Source organism: Stegodyphus dumicola, chromosome 10, assembly GCF_044657685.1.
Source record: "Stegodyphus dumicola isolate Sdum_Otavi_A_Nest chromosome 10, ASM4465768v1".
Classification (NCBI taxonomy): Eukaryota; Metazoa; Arthropoda; class Arachnida; order Araneae; family Eresidae; genus Stegodyphus; species Stegodyphus dumicola.
In genome coordinates, this window is record NC_140777.1 from 112,433,166 (window position 1) to 112,458,730 (window position 25,565).

At 32.0% G+C, this 25,565-nt stretch overlaps 1 protein-coding gene and 1 long non-coding RNA gene across 2 annotated transcripts in view; one reads left to right on the forward strand and one right to left on the reverse strand.

Annotated features, from left to right (window-relative positions):
- LOC146995070 (uncharacterized) overlaps nucleotides 1-13,932 on the forward strand; it is a 29,140-nt gene extending 15,208 nt beyond the window's left edge. The window contains exon 2 of the long non-coding RNA XR_015043500.1: nucleotides 13,405-13,932. This is a non-coding gene — a long non-coding RNA (uncharacterized LOC146995070). The remainder of the gene's footprint in view (nucleotides 1-13,404) is intronic.
- Nucleotides 13,933-17,281: 3,349 nt separating this feature from the next.
- Nucleotides 17,282-25,565, reverse strand: part of S1P (membrane-bound transcription factor site-1 protease) — a 137,890-nt gene continuing 129,606 nt past the window's right edge. Inside the window, exon 28 of the mRNA XM_035375649.2 lies at nucleotides 17,282-24,845. Coding sequence (XP_035231540.1) covers nucleotides 24,333-24,845 — 513 coding nt within the window. The 3' untranslated portion in view covers nucleotides 17,282-24,332. The remainder of the gene's footprint in view (nucleotides 24,846-25,565) is intronic.

Below are 25,565 nucleotides of genomic sequence, written 5' to 3' on the forward strand. Positions count from 1 at the left end.
TTACTTGTAGAACGTTGAAAATTTGTATATGGGACCGCTGTAACATCTAGATGTGCACCACCCATTTTTATTGCAATCGCCGATACTATCAAACGTAAATATATATATTAAATAAATTATAATTAAATGCAAAAGTATATATATATATATATATAAACTATAGGAATATAATCTATATATCATATATAATATTATATCCATCTTCCTTATATGGCTTTTATTTTCGCAATCGTTGGCTGCAGTCAGGGTTTAATTTTTAAAATTAGAAATGATGGAGCCTACGGAAGGCTATCAGGAAAGATGAAAATAAATAAAAAAGTTAAATAAAAAAATCTGAAAGGTTTTAGATTTTAAATTACGTCCAAAGAGGCCTTTTTTTAACGTTTTGCGTGCTACCTTTGTTTATTAAATATCATGTTCTACGTACTCAAACCATAAAATTCAGTTCAACAGCAATATCGCAAAATAATTTTAAAATTAACATATCTTTAGAATTTCCGATACACAGTCTCGCGCGCTGGAGATAAAAATATTTTTTTTTTCGTACATTGTTGCCACTCTTCACTTTGAAATGTCTAAGTTTGTTAATCAAAAATTCAGTGAAGTGTTACAAAATATGAAATCGATAATAAAACAAATTGCAAATTCAAATAAGGACTTATACATACCCATATTCTATGGAAGATTACGTTATTCGAATTTCGATGGCTCTAGGTGCCGCTGTTTTATCACAATGCGAGAAAAATACTTACGTTCATACAGATTCTTCATTATTTAATTTCTTTAAATATAGTACAGGGAGATAATATTTGGTGGCGAAAATTTGAAAATTGAAACAACGCTTATCGTGAAGCGGTGCAAAATGTCAAAACGAAATTAATAGTTCTTCTGGGTAAATTGATCCTTTGGACTAAAAAAATCTGAAAGATTTCAGATTTTAAATTACTTTCACAAGGGCGTCGTTTTAACATTTTGTGTGTTACCTTTACCAAGTTCTTCGCACTTAAACCATAAAATTCAGTTCAAGAGCTATTTTGCAAAATAACTTTAAATTGAGCATATTTTTAGAAATTCCGATACATATTTTTAGAAATTCCGATACATATTTTCGTACACTGGAGATAATTTATTATTTTTTTTTTTATTTTTTGTTTTTCTGTACAGCGTTGCCATTGCTCGCTTTGAAATCCTTGAGTTTGTTAATAAAAAATTCGTTAAAGTTTTACCAAAATATGAAATCGATAATAAAACAAATTCCAAATTTGCACTTCTAGATGCCCATATTCTCAGGAGGATTACGTTATTCAAAATTTGATGTCTTTAGGTACTTATGTTTTATTACTATGCGAGAAACTTACATGCACATTCTTCATTATTTAATTTTTTTAAATATAATACAGGGTGATAATACTTGTGTTTGGTGACAACAATTTTAAAAGTGAAACAACGCATGTGAATCAACGCAAAATACCAAAATGAAATGAATAGTCCTTCTGAGAAAATTGCCTCTTTGGACTAATAAATAATAATTAAAAAATCTGAAAAGTTTCAGATTTATATTACGTCCAAAGAGGCGTTTTTTGAACATTTTGGGTCAACAATATCGCAAAATAATTTTAAAATGAGCATATCTTTATAAGGTATTTCTCCCGCTTTATTGGCATGCCTTCGTAATGCAGTGGTCCGCACTCTCGGCGTGTATTCGAGAGGTCCGTAGTTACGAGTCCCGGCGAAGGCATTGCTCATTTTTCATCTCGCTTCGAAACAACCTGATGTCTATACAATGGCGCCCGAACTAAAAAAGATGGTAGATGATGATTGTTGCGTTGAATCTACCTGAATATTGTTTCATTCAGTCGTTCTTGCCTTTAAATTAAATTTGACTCCATTCTATAACACGTGAGAAGAAATATTTTAAATAAACAATTACGTTTTCTTGCTTAAGAAAGCCAAACTTTATTTTCTTACACACTTAAGGAAATCAAAACATTATTCCAAGCTTTCTTACCGTTGCCAAACTGAAAGAAAAAAAAAAAAAAACTGTCTAAAATGGAACACAACGGCTGATGAATGTCGTTACCAAATATAAATCATGGAGCTCACAACAATGATTCTCCACCACCATGATTTGGCAACTGGGTCGCCTAATCCCCAGTCGCCCTTTAAAAGGGTGAGAATATAAGGTATTTCTCCCTCCTTCTTAGCAGGCTTTCGTAGTATAGTGGTCAGGACGCTCGGCGCGTATTCGAGAGGTGGGTAATACAATTTCCGGCGAGGATATTGCTTATTTTTCACATCTCTTACATCGAAGTAACCTAATGTTTCTACATCTTTAGAATTTTCGATACAAAGTCTCGCGCGCTGGAGATTTTTTTTTTTTTTTTTTTTTTTTTTTTTTTTTTTTTTTTTTTTACCCGTACAGTATTTGCCATTGCTCACTTTGAAATCGTGTTTAGTTTGTTAATAAAAAATTCTTTGAAGTGTTACAAAATACGAATTGGATAATAAAACGAATTTCGAATTCAAACTAGGAGCTTCCAAATGCCTATATTCTATGGAAAATTATATTATCCAAATTTTGATGGCGCTAGGTACCGTTGTTTTATCACAATGCGAGGAACATACACGCATTCATGTAGATTCTTCATTATATAATTTCTTTAAATATAAGACAGAGCGATAATATATGGTGGCAACGATTTGAAAAGTGATGCACCCTTTTAAAGTTTCCAACGCAAAATCCAAAACGAAATTAATAGTCTTTCAGGGCAAACTGTCCCTTTAGATCTTAAAAAAAATTTAAAATCTGAAAGGTTTCAAATATTAAATTACGTCCAAAGGGGCCTTTTTTTTTAAGTTTTGTGTGTTGTCATCTTTTATTAAATATCATGTTCTTCGCACTTAAACCATAAAATTCAGTTCTACAGTAATATCGCAAAATAATTTTAAAATGAGAATATCTTTAGAATTTCTGATACACAGTTTCGCGCGCTGGTGATAAAAAGGTCCCCCCCCCCGTAGAATATTGCCATTGCTCGCTTTTTAAATCTTTGAGTTTGTTAATCAAAAATTCGTTAATTTTTTTACAAAATATGAAATAGAAAATAAAAGAACTTCCAAATTCCAAATTTGGGACCCACCAGCGGCCGAGCGTTAAAGACGCTGAACACTGGTAGTTCGGTCTGAGGTTCGGATCCTGCGAATGGGCTGGCTGCATGCGTGTTTTCGTGGTTTTCCCCCATGTGTAACGTGTATACGAGCCAGTTTCCCTTAGAAAGCCCTAAACGAAGGCATCCCTCCCTTTAGGCAGATACCCTCGTGTGCTTTGCCATAATTAAATAATCCAATCCAAATTTGGGCTTCCAGGTGCCCATATTCGGGTGGAGACGTACCTTATTCAAAATCGGATGGCTCTAGGTACCGTTGTTTTAACACAATGCGAGAAACATACATATATGTGTACATGTATGCAAAAAGATTTCGAAAAAGAGAATTTTGATTTTGAATTTTTTTCAAAAAGAGACATCATATTCATTTCCAAAATAATTTAAATCTGCTGTGGTGAAATAAAAATGTAATAGAGAATATTCTTTGGATTTTTTTATTGTAAATATAGGATTTATTATTATTACGTGTGTGTGTGTGTGTGCCTGTTTCAAAGTAAATATTTCAGTTATGTACAATAAATGGTATAAGAAAATAATTAAGCTTACATAACAGTTAATTGCGAAAGAAATATTAGAGCCATAAATCTGTCTTAATATAAAGGTACACTTTTTAAATTGACATTAAATTACATTCATTCCATTATCTTGTAGAGACATTAGGATTTTTTGAAAGCAAGAGAGATTGAAAAATTAGAAACCGCTTTCGCTGGGAATGGAACCACGGACTTATGGAATACCGGTTCAGCGTGCAGAACCACTACACCACGAATACATGCTAGGAAGGCGGGAGAAATACCTTATAATCTATTAGAAAATATTTATAAAAATATCTATTAACGTGTGGTAGTGGTGTATTTAATTATGGGAAAGCACACTAGGGCTATCTGCCTAAGAGGAGGGATGCCTTTCGTGGAGGACTTTCTAAGGGAAATTGGCTCGTATACACGTTACACATGGGGAAAACCACGAAAACACCCATGCAGCCATCCCGTTCGCGGGATTCGAACCTCGGACCGAACTACCAGTGTTCAGCGACTTCACCGCTCGGCCGCTGCTGGGCTATCTATTAATGACATCAAGAGAAGAGGACATCTATTAACGACATCAGAGACATCAAGATAACGAAGAGGTCACTTTCTAAAAGAGATCTGCATTTTTGAGAACATAAACATACATTGGTAGTGAACATCACCTTTTTTAAGATCATCACATGAATTTCTCTAAAAGCATAAAGAGTTGCATTTAAAGACAACCCATTACTTTTAATAAAGAATGTAACATGAATCTTAATTGCACATTTTTTTTTTTTTTTTGTGTGTGTGTGTGTATGTGTGCGTGCATGTCAAAATAGTGATACCGTGGTTCTGCTGCTTTAGAAATGCGTGAAATTAAAAAAAATGGATACTATATATAAAAAATGTTATTATATTCACATACACACCTTTTGAACACGTCTGAAATTCATTATTCTGCTCAGCATAATTTGTTTGCGTAAAATATTAAATAGTATTAGAAATGAAAAGCTAAGTCAAAGTAGAAACAGTTATCTCCTGGAAACCATTTTAATTAAAGTAAACAGGCGTTCGCCTTATTGTAAAGTGAACACCTGTTTTTCGAACAGCCGATGGATTGAATTGGATTATTTAATTATGGCAAAGCACACGAGGGCTATCTGCCTAAATGGAGGGATACCTTCCTGGAGGACGGAAAGAGGGAATTAAGGAGAAAGCAGTGGACAAAAAGACACTTTTTCGAGCTGGGGATGAAACCATACAGGACGAAATGTTATTAAGCCAGTAAGATGAGATCTGGTATTTTAGTTTATTATTTAACTATTCATTATAAATTTAAGAATTAATTAATTTTTTATTATTTTAATTATTACGTATTTTAATAACTACTTTTTATCATTTTATTTAATAATTATGTTATTATTGTATAATTTATTTTATTTCCCTCTTTATTTTTTTTCTGCATTCCTAACGTCATTCCGTAGCTTTCCGAGCTACTGATTTTAAAAATTAAGCCCTGACACAAATAGAAAATTAAATATTTAATGATATGAGTGTACCACAAAATAATAGCCAAAAGAAAGTGAATTATTTCTACCCAAAAATGCGATGCAAAAAAACTCCTGCGGGATTCAGCCGTTCACGTGATTCAATGCGATGCGACGCTTTATACCTACTATAGTCGATTCTACCGAAAGTAACGAGTAACGATACGAAAGTAACGAGTACTGATTCATTGAGTAACGAATACATACGGGTACTCAATTTCTCGTTACTTTTACAGCACTATTCAAATCAGACAGATGTTTACGGATTTGCGGAAGAATACGAGGAACTAGTAGTTTGCCGGATACAATGTGGAATGACGCGAAAGAATATAGTTCTGTAGAACTTCCTACATTATTCCGTAATAAACAGTACTATTTCCTAATTTTTTCTTTATCTAATTAATTAATTAATAGGGAAATAGTTAAATAATGCCGAATTCATTTTTAATGAAATGTAAAATTTTGCATGTATGGGACGACCACCTTCCGTCCAATATTTCTGAGAATATAAACAAATTTTGGAATATGAGAGTATCAGAAAATAAATATATAGAATATCGCCTCTCAAACGACCACTTCTGAAAGTGACCAATAGTTCTGAGATTATAAATAAATATTGATATTAAGCATTATTTCTATAAGACGACCATCTCTATATAAGACCAAAGTTTCTAGAATCTTGGATAGTCATCGGAGATGTATCTTTACTGCGAAATTATCGCACGACTGTAATTCAATATCAATAACAGATCGCGCGATTGAAAAACATTTTCTGTCCTGTAATTAGAGGAAAAAAATTTTCCTTATGAGGTATTTCTTCCGCTTTCCTAGCGTGCCTTCGTGGAGTAATAGTTCTGCACGCTGGGCCGGTATTTCAGAGGTCCGTGGTTCGATTCAAGGCGAAGGCGGTTGCTAATTTTTCATCTCTACGGCTTCCCAAAAAAATCCTAATGTCTCTACAGTGGCGCCCGAATTAAAAAGGTGTTGGATGACTTATATCCACACCCAGGATTTAGTAATTGGATCCCCTTAAAAAAAAGTTGGCCTTTAAAATTAGAAGTAATATAAGGTATTTCTCCCGCTTTCCTAGCGTGTCTTCGGCCCACCAGCGGCCGAGCGGTAAAGTCGCTGAACCCTGGTAGTGCGATACGAGGTTCGAATCCCGCGAACGGGCTGGCTGCATGGGTGTTTTCGTGGTTTTCCCCACGTGTAACGTGTATACGAGCCAGTTTCCCTTAGAAAGTCCTCCACGAAGACATTCCTCCCCTTAGGCAGATAACCCTAGTGTGCTTTGCCATAATTAAATACACCACCACCACACCTAGCGTGTCTTCGTGGTGTAGTGGTTCTGCACACTGGGCCGGTATTCCAGAGGTCCGTCCTTCGATTCCTGGCGAAGGCAGTTGCTAATTTTTCCTGTTTCCTGCTTCCAAAAAAATACCTAATGTCTCTATACCCAAATTTAAAAAAAATTCGTTTCCGTAATTAAATATATATATATATCTAATTTTACCTATATTTGTAGTAGGGTTTGTAATCTGTAAGTAATTATACATGTAATTTATACATTTTTTATAAAAAAAAATATATGTTATTTAGAATTTTGCAAATATTCTAGAAAATGCTAATCCATTGAAAAAAATCTTTTCCATGACTAAATAAATTTTTAAAAACGTCAGAAAAAATAGCAGTTAAAATTAATAACAAAATAACAAGAATAAATCATCAATCATATCAATATTTTTAATGTACAGCATTTAGAAAATTATTAGTAAAATACATATGAAAAATAAAATAATGTGCAAGTTTCAGATGTGCAATGTCAAAAAATTAAAACTGGTAAATTTGAGAACAAATATCCTCAAAATGTTTGACAACGAAAGTCCTCCGGACAATGCAGAATGAATGTCCTCAGGATGTGAAATTGGTGAACTCCTCAGGACATCTGAGAATCAACATCTTCAGGACATCCTGTCATATCCCGGGACATAGCGACTTAAATAAGACATCCTCAGGATGTTAAATTACGATCTCCTCAGGACATCTGAGAATCAACATCCTTAGGACATCCTAAGTATGTCCCGGGATATTGCGACTTAAATAGGACATCCTAAGGATGTTTTGTGCTATGGGGGAAATTATTAAAATCTTGATAGAAATTAGTATTTCGGTGGGAGGAATTCTCGCGCGCACCATAGGTTACGATAATGCAGAGAAAGGGGGGAAAAGCGATTTCCGGGAGTATGATTCACCATCTGACGTGGCATATAAGAAAGAAAAGTTGTTTATTTAGTTACGGCTTTGGTACGGGTAAAAAATGCGCGTTCATTAAAAACAAAGGATTAAAAAAAAGCACTAAAAGCAAAAAATAAGCACTAAAAACAAAAAAATAAGGGCTTTAAAGAAAAAGTAAGCACCTATAAGGGCCTTTATATTTTATTTTCAAATATAAGGACTTATAAGCACTTGTAAGGACCGCTACGAACCCTGATTCTCGCTCAGAAAATATTTTTCTTGGAAAAACATCTGGCGTACACATACATTCCTTTCATTCACTGATTATTTATAGAAGGAATTACATTATTTTCAGAAGAATTACATTATTTTCCGAGAAACAATGTCTCGCAATCGTTTTCAAGACATTATGAAATATCTAAGATTTGACTTGAAGTCAACTAGGTCTCAGCGTTTAGAAAGTGATAAGTTTGCACTTTTTTCCGATATTTGGAATAAATTTATGCAGAACTGTGCGATTTCCTATAAACCAGGAGAAAATCTAGTTGTGGATGAGCAGTTATTTCTATCCAAAGCCAGGTGTAAGTTTATACAGTATATGCCGAAAAAACCGGATAAATTCGTATCAAATTTTGGATGTTAGTCGATGCAGACTCGAAGTATATGTGCAATGCTTTTCCATATCTTGGAAAAAATACATCGAGAAGTGAAACTGAAAATCTTCCTGAAAATGTAGTAATGCTTCTTCTAAGCCATTATCTGAATTCATGTCGAAATTTCACAACGGATAATTATTTTTCCTCACTATCATTAGCTAGAAGACTTAAAATGAAAAACACAAGTTTTGTCGCACAGTAAGAAGACGTCGACAAGAAATTCCGCATGAAGTAAGGAAATCAAAAACCCGGCTATTTGAAACAGTTTTGCTAAAGAATGGTGAAACTACGCTCACTGTCTAGCAGGGAAAAAGGAATAAAAATGTCCTACTACTAAGTACTTTACATCTAAAAAAGTGTAAATATAGACTCACAAAATAAGAAAAAGCTTCCAGAAACAGTAAAGTTCTACAACAAAACCAAATGTGGAGTTGATATCGTTGACAAGATGACACGTAAATATTCTGTTCGCGCTGCTTCACGTAGATGGCCTGTGCATGTTTTCTATAATATGCTGGATTTAGCAGGGACAAATGCCTACATTATCTACCATGAATTTAGTGATAAAAATATTACAAGGCACGACTTCCTATTTCAATTAGCAGAGGAATTAAGAGAGCTTTATTTAAACAGAAGAAAAACCGCAAAATTGCCCCAGGAAATTTCCAAATCTAGCAATAGACTCTCGAAGAAAAGACATCAATGCCAGATTGGACTTTGTAACAACAACAAAACAAGTGATGTGTGTAAAAAGTGTTCATATTATGTGTGTGGAAAATGCACTTCCAATATTGAAAAAGTTGTGTTCTGTAAAAATTGCGAAAAACTGTAAAATGTGTTTTATTAAGGGTAGGCTGAAATTTATAATAAAATATCCTCTATTTTTTATTAAAAAATAGTCTGTTATTCTTTAAAGTTCTTCAACAACTGTAATTAATATTCTTAAAAGCATTATAAAGCATTTACATTTGAATATATACATTAATTCGTTGAGCAGTCAATTTGACTGCCGTTGGCGCTTCTAGTGTTAAATAGTCAGAAACTTGAGGTACCTTGGAGTTATAATTGACGACACATTCACTTGGATGCCACATTTAAAGTAGGTCAAGGCACGACTTCACAGGATATTTCATTCCATGCTCAGAACAGCAGCACCAACATGGGGAGTTTCTTCGAGGATGCTTAAGACGTGGTACTCTGTAGTTGCTGAACGTATTGCACTATATGGAGCCTCCATGTGGGGCATGACGATCACTACTAAAATGGAGAATCTGCTACGCTTAGCACAAAGACCATTCCTCTTAAGCATTACCCGAGGATATAAAACCTCGCCCACTAATGCTCTAAACGTGATTTCAGGACTACCGCCTCTACATCTCTTAGCTCAGCGCGAGAGTGCAATAGTGCGAGTTCTCCGACTCAAAGAGACAATAAGTTTATGGGACAGGACTTATGTTTATACTGACTATGACCAAAGCATTCCCGAGCCACCTTGCCACCCGGCCGAATTCAACATCTCGATTAACAGCAGGTCACCAACGTGGTTCAACGCCACTGCAATCTACACCGATGGTTCCAAACGAGAATGTGGCACCGGAAGCGGATACTGTGTTCTACTTGGGAACCAGATCTTAAAGACCTGGGAAAGAAAGCTTAAGCACCACAACTCAGTTTTTCAGGCTGAACTGATTGCATTAAAAGCTGCACTTGTCTACGCACTGGAAAATAACTATTCCAGTATATATTCAGACTCAGCCTCTAGCCTCCAGGCACTCCAATGCACATGTAGTAAAAATCCACTCGTCAGGGCCATACAAAAACTCTTACTAAGAACACCTAAATACTATAGGCCTGAACTCCAGTGGGTTGACATGGTCCCTTCATGACTTACCTGCATCGCTTCAGACGACGCGAAAAGGAGCATTGCTCATGCGGGATGGTAGGACATCCGGACCACTATCTGTTCGCTTGCAGAGAGACCGCCAAATATCATCTTAGGCAACCAGTAGCAAACCACATCCATGCATGGGCCGAAGCTACTTCAGGAAATCGCAATGCATTGCATAAACATTGCACGCAAAATCTCAGACAGGCTGGAGCAATTCTCAGCCACCATCCTCGTCACCAGCACAGCCCCTGTATGCTCTGTACCTGTAGTGAACTAATTTTATCTTAAGTTAGCTTATTCGGCTTTTCTTATTCCCTGTATATATTTATCTCCTTGAATTGTAAACCTTGAATTATGAACCTTGAACTATGTATTTTACCTTATTTTATGTATTGTTTCTACTGTTTTGCCTTTTTTTAAATTTTATGTGTTATTTTACTTTATAGTATTTTACTTCTTATTACTTTTAGTATTTGTAACCACCTATCCATAACTCTGTAAATATGTAACTGAAATTGTTCTTCTCACCCGCAATGCACCCTTCTTCCATCATGCACTATCGTCTTCCTCCAGCATTTGTTTGCGCTGCCCCCAGCAGTCGTCTTGAGCACAATATGTATTTATAAGTGTGTTATTTTGTTCAAGTTATTTCCGTCAGCGGGGCTACCTGGCCGATATGGTAACTACCTAGTGGACCGGTTGCCTCGCTGTCGGTGGAAAGAAAGAAAGAAAGTGCCTTTTTAACGACAATTATAAAGATTTATTCGTCGTTTACGGCGAAAAAAACGGAGTAAATTTTCTTAAAGACGGGGGGTTCAGGGAGGTTTCTCCCGGCATAAATTCTAAAAAATATACAAAAAACCCCTCAAAAAGACTTTCCATTTTTCCTGGAAAGGGTGAGAGAAAAAAATGCGCTCTAGTGTAGAATTGGGTGCCCCTTCCATTAGCGACATTTTTTTTTTTTTTGGCGATGAAACCTCACTTCTGGTTACCATGATAGCTTTAACTTCCTGATTTTATTTATATGAAAATAGCTTGATGTGTACATGGATAAATTTAAGGCAGTGCGCAATGCCTAATTGTGTAATTCTAGGATGTTTTTTTAAGTATAAACAGATCGATGCGTACATGGATACAGTGTTTGTGCAATTCTTTGACTTCTTATTTTGGTTTTGTGTAGCGGCCATCTTGAAATTGTGCCTTCTGGCGTCAAAAAAGAATCGCCAAGAAACAAGGGGCACCCAATTGGAAACTTTTACCAAAAAATGTTTCTTTTAAGTTTCTTTTTAAAGTTGCTTATTTTTAATATTTTGTTATCTTTTCGGCTGAATCCTAGAAGATGGGCAAAGCCAATGCAGAGTTTTTGCAATTCTCTGACGTTTTTAAGTGAAAAGAGATCGCTGTGTACATGGGCAAAGCCAAGGTAGTGCGCAATGCCGAGTTTGTGCAATTCTCCGATTTTTTAAGTGAAAATAGATCGATGCGTACATGGGCACCGAGTTTGTGCAATTCTTTGGTATTTTTCCAGCGAATACAGATCGTTGTGCACATGGGCAAAGCGTGGTTGTGTGTGATGCCGAGCAGTAATGTAACGTATTTTATGTGCAACATATCGTTTGTGTATTTTAAATTTGTATTGTTGTTTTAAATGTAAATTATATTTGAGACATTTTTTTAAAATTTAAATTGTATTTTTAATTGTTTGGTTTTGATATGTTGATAATGCTTTCCGACTTACGATAAATATCGATAGTTTGACGATCTACTCAACAGTAGCAAAACTGTAAACTTTGACCCTATAAGTAACTTTCATTATTTTAATACATAGTTTTTGGTATCGTAATTGCACTTGATAATATGAGTTCATTGATAATATGTGTGTATGTGAAGCATTGCGTAGTGTTCCAAATTTGTAGTATTTAATTTCTTATATTATTTTCTTTGAATGTGCGAAATTAGATTTTTTTATTTATTAATGTGTAGAATTCTAGTATGCCTACAGAGAATATGACGTGATTTAGGAATTTAAGAATCATTGATATGAAAGCTGTGTATGATACTGATATGCAATTTTTTTCCCTTAATGTAAAGTTTAAAATGTTTAGAAAATAAAATATTGAATAAATAATGAATATTGTCTACTTACTGGTATGTAAAAGATTGTGTCATTACATAGCAACAAGGTAATTTTTAAAAATGATAAAATAAAATGTTCCATGACATGAGTTTAAGGTTAAAAAAATCTTTTTTTATTTGTACTAATGCTAAAGCTTAAAAATATTTGAAAATACTGAAGCTGTATGAAATAAAAGTATGAGAGACTACGACGTTGTCTACCGTTTTAATACTTAGTAGAATTCACTTATTGTATCATTGTAATTTGAAATGTATACAATTTATTGTACTTATTTCTATATCTATAGAGAATACACTATGACGTCAAAACTTAGTCTCACCCATTTATGAACGTCACTTAGCTTCGTCTTTTCAACTTTGTTTATGCAGCGTATTCTGAGCTTTTATTGGCTGTTTTTAAAAAATTCGCCTTTGGAAAAATCGCGAAGCAGTGGGCTAAAGCACATTTTCACCAATGATTTATTTTAACATATATTTAAAAGTCAATGGGAATTGTTTCTGCAATAAATACAATTTTATGAGTACCAGTCTGTGGTCAAGCATTTGAAACCTACCGTTTTTAAAAGTCTTTGCAGATTTTACCCCCAAAATATAATTTTGAGGGTAAAAATTAAATTCCTGCTTTAATATAATACTAATAATGCCCTGTTGCTACAAATAAAGTATAAAGTATTTTATTTATGCTCTGAGTTTTAGAAAAACTAATTGAGTTATTTTAAATGAAAAGTGTCGTCTTTCATTATCATTTTACTTCCCGTAACACACAAAATAAGCATGTTCCAAGAAAAGAAGGAAATAATACAACAGACTCTAATTATACAAATATTTTCTGCACTCTGGGAACTGAGGCATATGTCAAAACTCAAAAATTCAAATTTACTAATGTTTATATCTGAAACCAAAACGGAGGCTACAACTCAAAAACTAATTCATGGAATACAGATACCGTTGCCACACACACACACACACACAAAACCCTATTCATTACAAGTCACTGAAATTACTTCTCGTTTTCATGAGTAATGTCATATTTCATGGAGCTCGTAATCATTTTTCCTGTCAAAGCACTAAAGTATCCGCAAATTCTACTAAGCAAAGATACACAATGAAATCATTATATGAAATGCAATAAATGACTAAATTACTTGATAAAAACTATACATAATACTACAAAAGTACAGAAAAATAAGTTAGAAACAAAATAAGGTAAAATTTGCAACCATATGCTAATAGTATAAATATATTGCGATTCCTTTTTTTTAGGAAATGGAATGAAATATAACGATGGTCGCACTTTCTCTACAAAAGATAGAAAAACTGATGAAAGTTTTTCAGAACATTGTTCAATGACAAGAAAAAGTACTTGGTGGTATAACGGATGCACCGATGTTAATCTAAATGGCTTGTACATGCCTGGAGTTGATGATAGAAAAAGAATGTATTGGTATGATTGGCAGTCCTATGTAGGAATGAAATACTCTTCCATAAAAATAAGGCCTAAGAATTTAAAGAATTTCATTTCAAATGCGGTATAGTTTTATAAATATTATTAGTTTAATCATTCTAATATTTAATTTTGGCCATAACGTTTGAGATGAATTGTCTATATTTTTAGAAAATGAATGAAAATATTTTGTAGTTGAGAATTAAAAGAAAATTTTTCAGTGAATTAAATATATACAATTATCGATTATTTCTCTGATTTGTAGACTATATGAATTTATCCATTATTTCTTCAGTCTATAATCTATTACAATTGTATATCATTTCTAATAAAATTTGTCTTTTTAATTTTGGTTAGAGTAGTTCATTTCTGTGCAGAAAATATTACTTATAAAGGCAATTATTCGTTCATATTCCCTAATAAAAATAATTTTGTCCTAAGCTAAATGCGTGACACTTAATAAATACTATATTCCTTAAGCATTGTAATAAAATTAAATTTGTTATCGCATTAATCATTTTCTGTAAGTGAACATTTGTACAGTGTGGTTAAGCTTGAAGTAATTGCTCAGATTAGCACTGCCATCATGGGCAGATTGTGGGAGAAATTACGATTGACACATATAAGTATTTACACTGGTGTGCAAAAATTAAGGACGAAGTCGAAAAATTAGCATATCAGCTGGAGGCAGAGCGGCCAGAAAGACCAATCAGGAGATTAAGTAAGGTGATGTACGGTTACACATGCGCAGATATACAGGCAGACGTAATGGGGGAGTGTCTGAGTAGTATAAAGCATGTTGTCGGTGTAAGATCAGCATTTCTGGCAAAGAGATTGCACGCCGTATAGCAGCTAAAATCACACCAAGTTGCCGCCTCAGCGAGAAATGGCGAATAATCAATCTGTTAGACGACCCGAGGTCGAATCAATGGGAAGTTGGAGGAAGGCCGCAGTGTGACAAGTGTGGCTGCAGAGTTCGGAATTGCTCACAGCATCGTTTCACGACTTTGGAGACAATTTCAAACTACAGGAACAGCTATCCGGGGGTTTAGTAGTGGTCGTCCACGAGGAACACACCCGCAGATGACCGGTATATTGCCTTACAGGCCAGAAGAAACAGGCGGCAGACAGCGGGAGAAATCGCTAGACACACGACACAGACGACTGGACGACCGATATCGCGTTTTACCGTGGCCAGAAGACTGCACGGTGGTGGTGTGTTTGCACGACGCCCTGTACAGTGTGTACCTCTAACGCCTGCCCATCGGAGAAGGCGTTCTCTGTGGTGCCGGGAACACCAGAATTGGAGAGACAATGAATGGGGACGAGTACTCTTTACAGATGAGAGCAGATTCAGTCTGGAGTAGTGATTCTCATCGTATCATCGTATACTCATCTGGAGAGAGCGGGGAAGCCGCAATCATCCCTCGAACATCATTGAAAGGGACAGGTATTGAGGTGACGGTGTTCTCGTTCGGGGAGGCATCATGCTTGGTAGTCGTACAGACCTTCACATCTTCGACGCAGGTTCAGTCAACGGGACCCGTTATTTTAACGAGATTCTTCTTCCATATGTGCGTCTTTTTAGAGGCGCAATGGGTCCGCAGTTCCTTTTAATGGACGACAATGCACGTTATCGCACAGTAGCTGCCGAACAGCTCTTAGAGAGTGAGGATATTGAACATATGGATTGGCCGGCACGATCTCCGGATCTCAATCCCATCGAGCATGTATTGGATTTTCTAGGCAGACGCTTGGCAGCTCGTACCTTACCACCAGTAACGATTCCGGAGCTTCGATTGGCGTTGCAAGACGAATGGGCAGCAATGCCTCAACAACTCATTCTCAGCATGGGCAGATGTTGTGAAACCTGCCTAGCAGTCAGGGGAGATCATATCCCCTATTAAAGACCGGATGTTTCTTGCTGGACACCCATCACAGGAATGTTTCTGCCTTCAGTCGCATTGTGCTCCATGATACTTTTTCAATAAAGCTTCTTTTTATCCCTCTGATTTCTCTTTTAGTAAGTGTTGCTTACATTACTCATCATGTCCTTATGTATTGGGGATCTTACGGTATTAAATGTGTTGATTGGAAAGCTTTTGTACAAAGTTATATTGAAAAAACCGTCTCATCCTTAATTTTTGCACACCAGTGTATGTTACCTAATCTCTTTCTCAAGTCTAAGCTAACTTAACAAACTAAGAATCACGTCTGGCAATTCTCATACTAATCTGCTTTCAGAAATCCACAAGAAGCTGTTATCCTTTCCTTCACAATATGCACCTAGTGTAACTTGCACACCTGCACATGCAGGAACTCCAAATAATAAAAAAGCAGATTCTTAGCAAGACAAAACAGAAACCAAAACATATTCTGATATTTATTACTTGAAAAATCCGATATCATACCAAAAAAGAAATTTAGAAAAAGAGCTTCTAAACTGGATATTTATTGGAATCAAACATTAACAGGTAGAACACATACCTTTATTCGAGATCCTTATCGTAAACTTCTCAGCAGTTCTAGTAGCATAACTCAATTCGCAACAGGACATGGACTATTTCCAGTCTATGTTTTCAGGCTTGGGCAAATTTTCAGGAATAACTATATCAGTGGACAGTCTGGGACTATATGCCACTACTTACTTGAATGTGAGCATACTTTACCTTTCCACTTCAAGAAACGTGAACAAAAGCACCTTCATGCTTATTTCGTACAAATGTAAAAAGACACAAAGCTAATTCCAAATTAAACATTTGCTTACATTATCTTAGTACTAACTGCGATAACATAAAAAGTCCCTTTTAAATTTATTCCAGTTGCACAATCTTTTAAACTTCACTTCTGTAATTGTCCGACTCCAGCTACCAAATACAATTGCACCTATTTAACTACAGCTTCGATTTAGTTTAGAAATTTGTGGGATTTGCTAATTTGTGGAATGTAGGAAACAATTTGCAGACAGCCTTTTAAGTGACACACAAATAAACTGCTACTATGTGCAGTATCCCTTCGATTCTACTACTAATTGAATTTACTGAATCTATTTTAGTGAAATTTGTGTTTGTCATACTGTTCTGCATTTCACATTCAGCTCTATACCATGACTGAAAATGCATTATACGAGTATTATGTAACACTTGTAATATATAAAATACATTTCTTTCATATGAAATTACTTTGTAGCAAGAAATTTATTGCACAGATATAAATACAGTTGTGTAACATGAATTTTTGCACCTAACATATTAAATAACCTTCAAAATATGCAAAATAAATTTCTTTAATAGGAAATAATTAGGAGTATAAAAAATTTAATAGTGCATGGTAAGCGGAATGTCTTAGATATCTTTTCTCAGTACTCTGTTTTATATCTTGCTCGTAAGTGTTAAAAATTACATAATTTGTAATACATAATTTGAATGTCAATTTCTAAAATATGAATACAGTACTTACAATGTGTACAATGTAATTTTGGGTCTGACATATTAAATAATCTTTATAATAAGCAAAATATATTTTTTAAATATAAAATTAATTAATCAAGAATTTAAAAGCACATAATAAACAGAATGTCTTATGTACTTTCTTGTTGTTCTATTCTTTCCTAAATGTTTCAAAATAGTATTAGAATATTCTTAGAAACACATACAGCACAGAATAATGGATAATTACACAGACATGCAGAACATATTTTGAACAGATAAAGACTTTATTACTTTCACATGCAACAGTAGTAAAAATAAGTATATAGAGCACATACAATAACAAATTTCACATGATGAATCATTACTGACCAAATGAATTTACAACATGAAAGTTTATTAATATGAATCACTATTCTTCCCCTATTTTGAAGGGGGGAAAAAGCTATAAGTAGAAACACATATTTAAAATTTGTTTCTATCAGCAAATGAAGAATCAAAACAATAAATAAAGAACAAATATATAATTACACTCCTATAAACATTTGTTCATGGAAATATAGTTAAGAATAATTAGACTGAGACAACATGCTGTGAATAAATATGACATAAAAATCTCTTTTTAATAAACAGAAATTAATGACTGAATGTAAAATTCATAGTTTCTTTTTATATTGTAGAATTAAATCAATCAACTTTCAAAAGAAATCCACACCATTCAGTATTATAAAATTTTTATCATATCATCTGAATAAAGTTGAACAAAATTTTACTATTTTAATTCTGATTAGAACTAAAGTTGAAACATGCATATGTTCCAGAACAATATGTGGAATATATTTATTAATAGCCTAAATACCAAAGTCATTAAATCCATTTACAAATTTTCTTTCAATTTTACTTTTGTTTTCCCCATATAATAAATCCAATATTTTCTAAGATATTCTTATGCCATACACACTTTAAAATTGTGTAAATGAAATAAAATAAGTAACAATTCAATGTAATAACAATGTAATAAAAAAACTAAATAATTGGTTTAAAGATTTCCATTTGAATTAAACAATGCTAAATAAAATTTAAAAACATCATTTATCACAGAACATACTGGTTACCTATACTCACTCAAATAAATCAAAAGTTATTAATTTTTAAGCTTTTAAGACCAGAAATTGCATTTTACAAACAGTTCCACTTAAATTTCCGAATATAAATAGTTTAATGAATGTAGGTCAAATTTTATAAAAAAGTAAATTAAATTCTTTGCAACAAAAGATAAAGGGGATTAAAAGCATTATTTTTAGCTGTTAGCACTGGTGTATACAATAAAACAGAAGACTAAAAATGCCATTTTTACACATGGTTCAGCGACAGCACTGCAAGCATGAATTATTTTAGTAGAAAAAAGAGAAAAAGCACTTCTATGGAAAGAAATGACATAAAAATAAAATAAAATATGCTAGTTTGCACTATACAAACTTAGCTGAGACATGATAGCTGGTCTGATTAATGGTGGGAAAAATTAATTAATGGTGTACTAACGTATACTGTAATAAGTTACTAGGAAACATAAAAGCTATTAGATGTTTGGTTAAGAGCACATGTAATTAAATTTATTAGAATACATACAGATATGCAAGGGTGTGAAGCATATACGATGTCCCCTTTCAGCTATCTTAGATTTCTATTTTATTCAACACACTTCTTCAAATTTTAGATAAAATTATTCTTCATTATAAGGCATAGCTGTCAATCATGAAATATAAAATGGCGTCCTCACAGTGACTCAAATACCGAACCTCCTGACACAATCACAAATCCTGGTGGTGATGAATTAATTTTAACCACTTTTTAATCTGGTTGTCACTTGTAAAGTCTTTAGAATTTTCCCGATGACAAGAAACTGAAGAACACCACAGTGCCCTGGCCAGGTTTCAAACTCCAGAGCTGCTGACTATCAGCCGTATGTATTTCCAATTACACTACAAATGCAAGTGGAAAAGGAAAGAGAAAATACCTTATAACTCATCAAAAACGGGAGATGGGAGGTTTTTGCGCTGTGCTGTGGCATCATTTTAAAAGAACTCAGAATGTTTTAAACTCTCTTTATAACATGGCTGAATTTATTCAAATATTTATAATCAGATTTTGAGATAAAATATATTAATATTTAGTTACATATTCTAAGTTTTACATTCTTTAACTAATTTCATTTTGTAATTTGCTTACGCTTTTTATACGCAGAAAATTCTGAGTAGCTAAGGAAAGCTTTTGATTCATCAAAGTACCTTTAAATATGATGAATGGACATAATGACTACATATTGAAGTAAAACAAAATTAAATACAAATATCTAATGATTAAACATTAGGTTGAATCTTCATATAAAATTTTACAAATGTCAATGATATGATTACAATTCAGATCAAATAAAATTTAATAAGAAAAAATATGCTAAATATCAATAGGGATGGAAGAATGAAATTTACACAACTTAAGCTTTATAAATTCAACAATAAAAGTTAAACTGTGCAAATTTTATTTGCAATATTTAATTTTATTGCTTAAAAACACTTTCACTACTAAAGACTAGAAATTTAAAAAGTGGGGAGATTCTGTGATTTACCAGGAGACGTGTCAAAAAAAAGGGGGTAGAGTTAGCTGCTGTATGGTACAAAACAGGAAAATGCTGATCGAAATATGCAGATTGACAATACTAACCAGCCCAATTACTAGATAAAAAAAAAAAAAAAAAAAAAAAAAAAAAAAAAAAAAACTGAAGAGCTTTAAACTAGTCACAATTACTTTAAACCTAAAGATTCAAAGTAATTATAAAGAAACAGTGTGACAATGAATTTCCTGTATGTACAACAGGAGGAGGAGGGTATTCTAAAATCACATATAAGCAATAGCAATCTTTAACATTGGAACAAACATTTTATAGCTTTGGAAAGTATGGAAATTTAGCATATTGCAAATTTCTTTTTACATATTTGGGGATTTGGTATGTTTCATTACATTTTTGGGTGGCAAATAAAGCGTATCTTTGAGTTATTTCCATGGAAATAAAATTTTATAAAATTAAGAAGTACAAACTAATTTCAGACCTTTTTCATTCCCACTCAGAAAGCAATTTATAATACCTGATAAAATGCAGAGCTTAACCAAACATATTTTTTAGAAATTTCAGAAACAAAAAACAGTGTTCAATATTTCATAAGTTATTTAGTTTAATCTGATGCATTTCACTATTTTCACTATTCCTGCAATCAACTATTTGACCACTGAGAAAAAATAAATACATATAAATTCCTGCTGTAATTTTTCAACAAGTAAAAAAATTATGTGAATAACTTTTTTTGGGAAGAAAACTGAAACAAAATTTACCAATTTTTGAAAATGATTTAATTTTTCAAAATGTAAAATAGCATGAAAAATATTTCTTTTTTTTTTAACTGTATGCTATAAGAGCTTATGCATTTTAAATCAAAAGGTAGATAACAAACAAACATTGATATGCTACCAGACATGTTCCAAATGGAAAAGTGAAATAAGTATTATGGATAAAACTTTCCTATCAGAAAAACCTCAAATTACAAATAAATGCATGATTTACCACCCCCTCCTTCTTAAAAAAGGTATACAAGGATAAATTACAAAATTGCTTCATCATCACACAGTATTTCAACTTGGTCATAAATCTCTACAAATTTAGTTACATATCTCTATAAATTCATCAGTTATCTGCTCTTTACTATGTGAATCCAAAATCCACTGGCATTATTATTATGAACTAAAAACCAGACAAGATTGACAGACTTTTTTTATTACATGAGAACATAATCAGTTTGGTAATTTTTTCATTTCATTTTTGAAAAAGAATAGATAAATAAGAAACTATATAACTTTGAGTTCACTAATAGCATAAGTCAAAGCATTATTGTATTTTTTAAAACAAAATTCAAATTTAAAGAATGAAGTAATTTTTTAAAATTTAAACAAGACAAATTTGCATTTTCAGAGCATTGAAACTGCATAAATCTTTCAATTAACTGTAAATAAATAGAAAGAAGGCCTTTGTTTCCACCAGTATGTGCTTAATTAACATTTCAAATTATTTAGAATAAAGTACAATTAGTAAATAATTTTTGAATCAGAAATCAATTTTCTATAACAAAACCTACAAAGCATCAGGCATGTTATAAAATTAATGACTAGAAATGATATATGAAATTAATTTTATATCTGAATGACAGATTTTGTATTTATAAAATTATTTCAAAACCAAACTCTGAAAACAGTCTAGGCCTCCATGTTGTTAATAAGTTCTAGAAAAATAATTTTAAATAAAAGTCAACCATTTTTCAACAATACATAATATCAAATGACTAAACTAAAATGCTTTTCACATAACTCTGTCAATATATTTAAAGCCTATTATTTAACACAAAATGCCAATAAGTAAAAATTTTGGAGATCCTTTATTACAGAGATTACAGAAAACAAATTCAACTGAACAAAAATACCAACTTATTTAATTTCAAAATGTTTAATATCAGAGCTGCAATACTGCTGGATGATTATTTTTAAAAATATTCTCTATCTTAATATATATATATATATATATATATATATACATACACACAGACATACTTACGTGTTTGTATATGTATTACATTTATATGTAATATATTTTTCAGTATATTTAAATACTGTAATATAACAGTAAGTGTGAAATCCAAAAATGCATTGTGCAGCCGCAGCTCATTTATAGATAATCAAATTAATCACTAGGAACTAAAAAAATATTCCTTTTTATAATCATTGCCGATATACATCTACCACTATCATTTAATGATCAGAAAAGTAATTAGAAAAGATAGGAGATAAAAAATGATTATCTACATTTTTTATTAGACCACTAGATTAACAGAGATCAATATTAAATAGAATTTATTCAGAATTAAGTTTAAAATCATATGTTTCCTGAGTCTATCACTTCATACTTCAAAAATATACATTTACTTTTCTTATACATTAAAAACTCATATGTTTTCCAAAATTTCATTTTTATATCCCTAAGATTTCCAGCTTGTGCCTGGCTCAGTTTTTAAGGCTGGGGGTGAAAAAGGCAAAATGAAAATTGCAGTAAATGTTAGTCCTTTCATTTTTCTCTATTCTAATAGCTCAGAGTTTTCAGCTACCAAATTTTATCACTGAATTTTGAAAGAAATATCATAGAAAACCTATAAGCTTAAGAAAAGTGAACTGCTAAATTAATCATTCAAAAAATTACACATGAAAATTACATAAGCTTCTTGCATTAAGATTTCAAAACTGCCCAAAACGGACTTACTTTAACTATAATAGTTCAGGGTCATTAATACTGCAGAAGAAATAATAAGAAAAGATTATCAAAGAATTTTAATAAAAAAATATGATTCCAAAAATACTATTAAAGTCAGCTAGCAGGAGAAAAAAATTGCTTACAATTTTAAATGCTTAATTAAGTACCATCATTTTTATATTCAAAGCTTGAGAATTTCAATACTGTAATTATTTAAGAATTCTCCTAAACTATATCATACTTAGAACTTCTCCTCAAAATAAATAAATAAACTTATGACTACATTTTAAAGACTCAAGTATAATAGCTTTTTAATCAAATTTAATATTTTCTTTTTAAATTTGTGAAGCTATCACATGGAAAGTTTATTGTTGCTGATATTCAGATTCATCAAAAAGTATTTCATTTTTAACCCCATTATTAAAAAATTAAATACATGATTTATTTCTTTTACACTTCTAATATAATAGTTCTATTTATTTGCTCAAAACTGAAAAATTGAAACTTTTGATTTGTTAATTTATGAATACTGAAACAATGAAGCATATCATGTGAGCATATGTAAAACTTCAAAATTATAATTTTACTTCCACATGTTCTATGGTTCTATGAGAAATCACATGTCCCTGTGCAAATGAATAGTAAGCACTGCATAAAAGGCAAAATAATTTTTAATCCATTACAATAAAATGAAATCAATGAATCAACCTGCTATCAATAAAATGAAACAAGAATAAAAATAAGCAATAAAGAATGACTTTCGCATTTTGTAAGCCTTATTACAAAAGAACAAAACAAAAAAAATTAAAAACTTCTAGAACAATGGACAATTTAAAGGAGAACATTACATATGAAATTAGCAATACTGATGATAAGAAAGTGTAACATTACTGAGAGATCAGTTAAAATAGCAAACAGCTAGGATAAGTGGATAACATTCTTAGCTTGCCTTCAGTGCAAGAAAGGATATTTTCAGAATTTATTGTCAAGGTTAATAATCTTCAACAGATATTTTACATTACAGATGCAGTAATTTACAGTTAGCTTTATTGTTATTCAAAAAAATAAGCTACAGAAATCATCAGATTTATATGAAATAGCCTGCTCAATAAACAATTTTAAATAACAGATTAAATGTTTATGAGCTACATAATTTTAAAAATCTCTATATAAACAATTTAGAATTTTTATGTTTTTATAACAGATAATTTGGAAAATAAATGCTTTGTATTTGAGGAAACTCAAAAATTGGGATAAAGAGGTAAAATATATCTCTAATCTAAATATATAACATTATAAAATAATTTATTTTTAAAAGAAATTCATACAGGCTTGATCATTAAGTGATCCCCCTCCCTCTTAAGATTCACTTCTGAGAAACACACCCATCTCAAATGCACAACACAACATTTAAAAAGTGTAATTTAATGTAAATTTTACAGTGAAAGGAAAACTTGTATATTGTTATCTCATAAGAAGATACATAGAACATTTAATTTCTTATTGAATTTTTGTAAATTATCAAGCTCAAACATATGCTGTCTGTCATATATAAACTCTTCTACCCCTCCCATCTAAAGCACCTTAAAAAAAATAGGATATTATATACAAGACTGCCTTATGTTCAAGACAATACAATACTTTTTAAAGAATGAAAGATTAAGTCCTGCATATGAAAATGAAATTAATTCTCTAAAATTTAACAATGTACATGAAATTAAAAGAGCATGAACAGAAATAATTTATACTATATTCAAGCACCCATTAAGAACTCATTTAAATACATATCACAAAATTTATGTATACGTTTTACTGTTTCTTCTAAATGTACAATATACATCAATGTAATGAAAGTAATGTTTTACTATACAAACAATAAAAAAATTTTCTGGAAAGGCAGTGTTGACAATCTATCCATGACGTTGTAAACTGTAGAAAGAATGCTCGAAGAATTACAGTATGTTATCATTGATTAAATGTTCCTATTTACAGTAGTTATAGCTGCGCTACACACACTTGTGTCTTCAGAATGTGGAATAAATATGCTTTTTATAGAAATTTGTTCGCAAAATTTCTTAGTGTCTTTATGTTCAATGAAATCATAGTGCACTTCAATATGATGACCTGAAACTCTACTAAATCTGTATGCTGTGTCTGATTCAGAATACACATTAAGAGAAGTACTTGTAACCATATTATCAGGTAGATCCTCAGCTGACAATGAGGTAGAATAGATATAATTATCACTTGTGCCACTGATCTCAGTATTGCTTATACTATGTTCTTCAGGTGGCACTAAAAAGAAGTCTTCTTCACTTAACTGCAGTTGTTCATGAACTTCAATATTGCACCTTATTTCTACAATATCTGGCAATCCAACAATATCAGGAGTAAATGGAAACACTAATTTTCTACATCTACTGACAGTGTGGCACGTTTTCTGGACACGTGTGCCACCTGGCAGTAACCAGGACTCATGCTTAACCTGCATAAATATAGAAATCTTTATTCAACACTACAGCATAGTGATAGTGACACCATCACCCAAAAGATGTTAGTACGAAGCACACAGAATTAGTAAAAAGATAATCTAAATATCCTGAAAGTAAATAATCAAATGCTGCAAAATGTAAAAATATTGTTATAGTTACATTTTACATTCATAAATGTGTAAGACAGTATAAACTTAAACATCTGATCAAGTTTTAAATTTAGTATGTTAATAATATGGGATTTACTTTTTTTACAAAAAACTATTATTCAAAGAAAAATAGTTTAATGTATTATTACAAATTATAAAATATAATACGTAAAAGGAAATTAACGAACAGTCTGTGTTTGATTTCATAACGGAATTGCCAATTTTAAAACAACAACACCCAAATGAAACTAATTTGATACTGTAGTAAAAATAACAGTTGTGAATATTCAATCTTTCATTGGATAATTTTACATAATTTTCTCATGAATTTAAATTTTTGTAAATTTATTATAAAAATTTTAATAATTTTCTATATTAAACTAATATTTTACAATTAATGACAGTAGTTTTTATATACTAACTTAAAAGCCTACTTTACCTTATTTTAAAGTAATGATCCAGAAACATAAATTAAGTTTAATACAAAAATGAGCAAACATAGGAAAATTTTATATGAATATACTCATTTCTGCTTTTTAACACCTGTTATGTGCACTTCTTTGC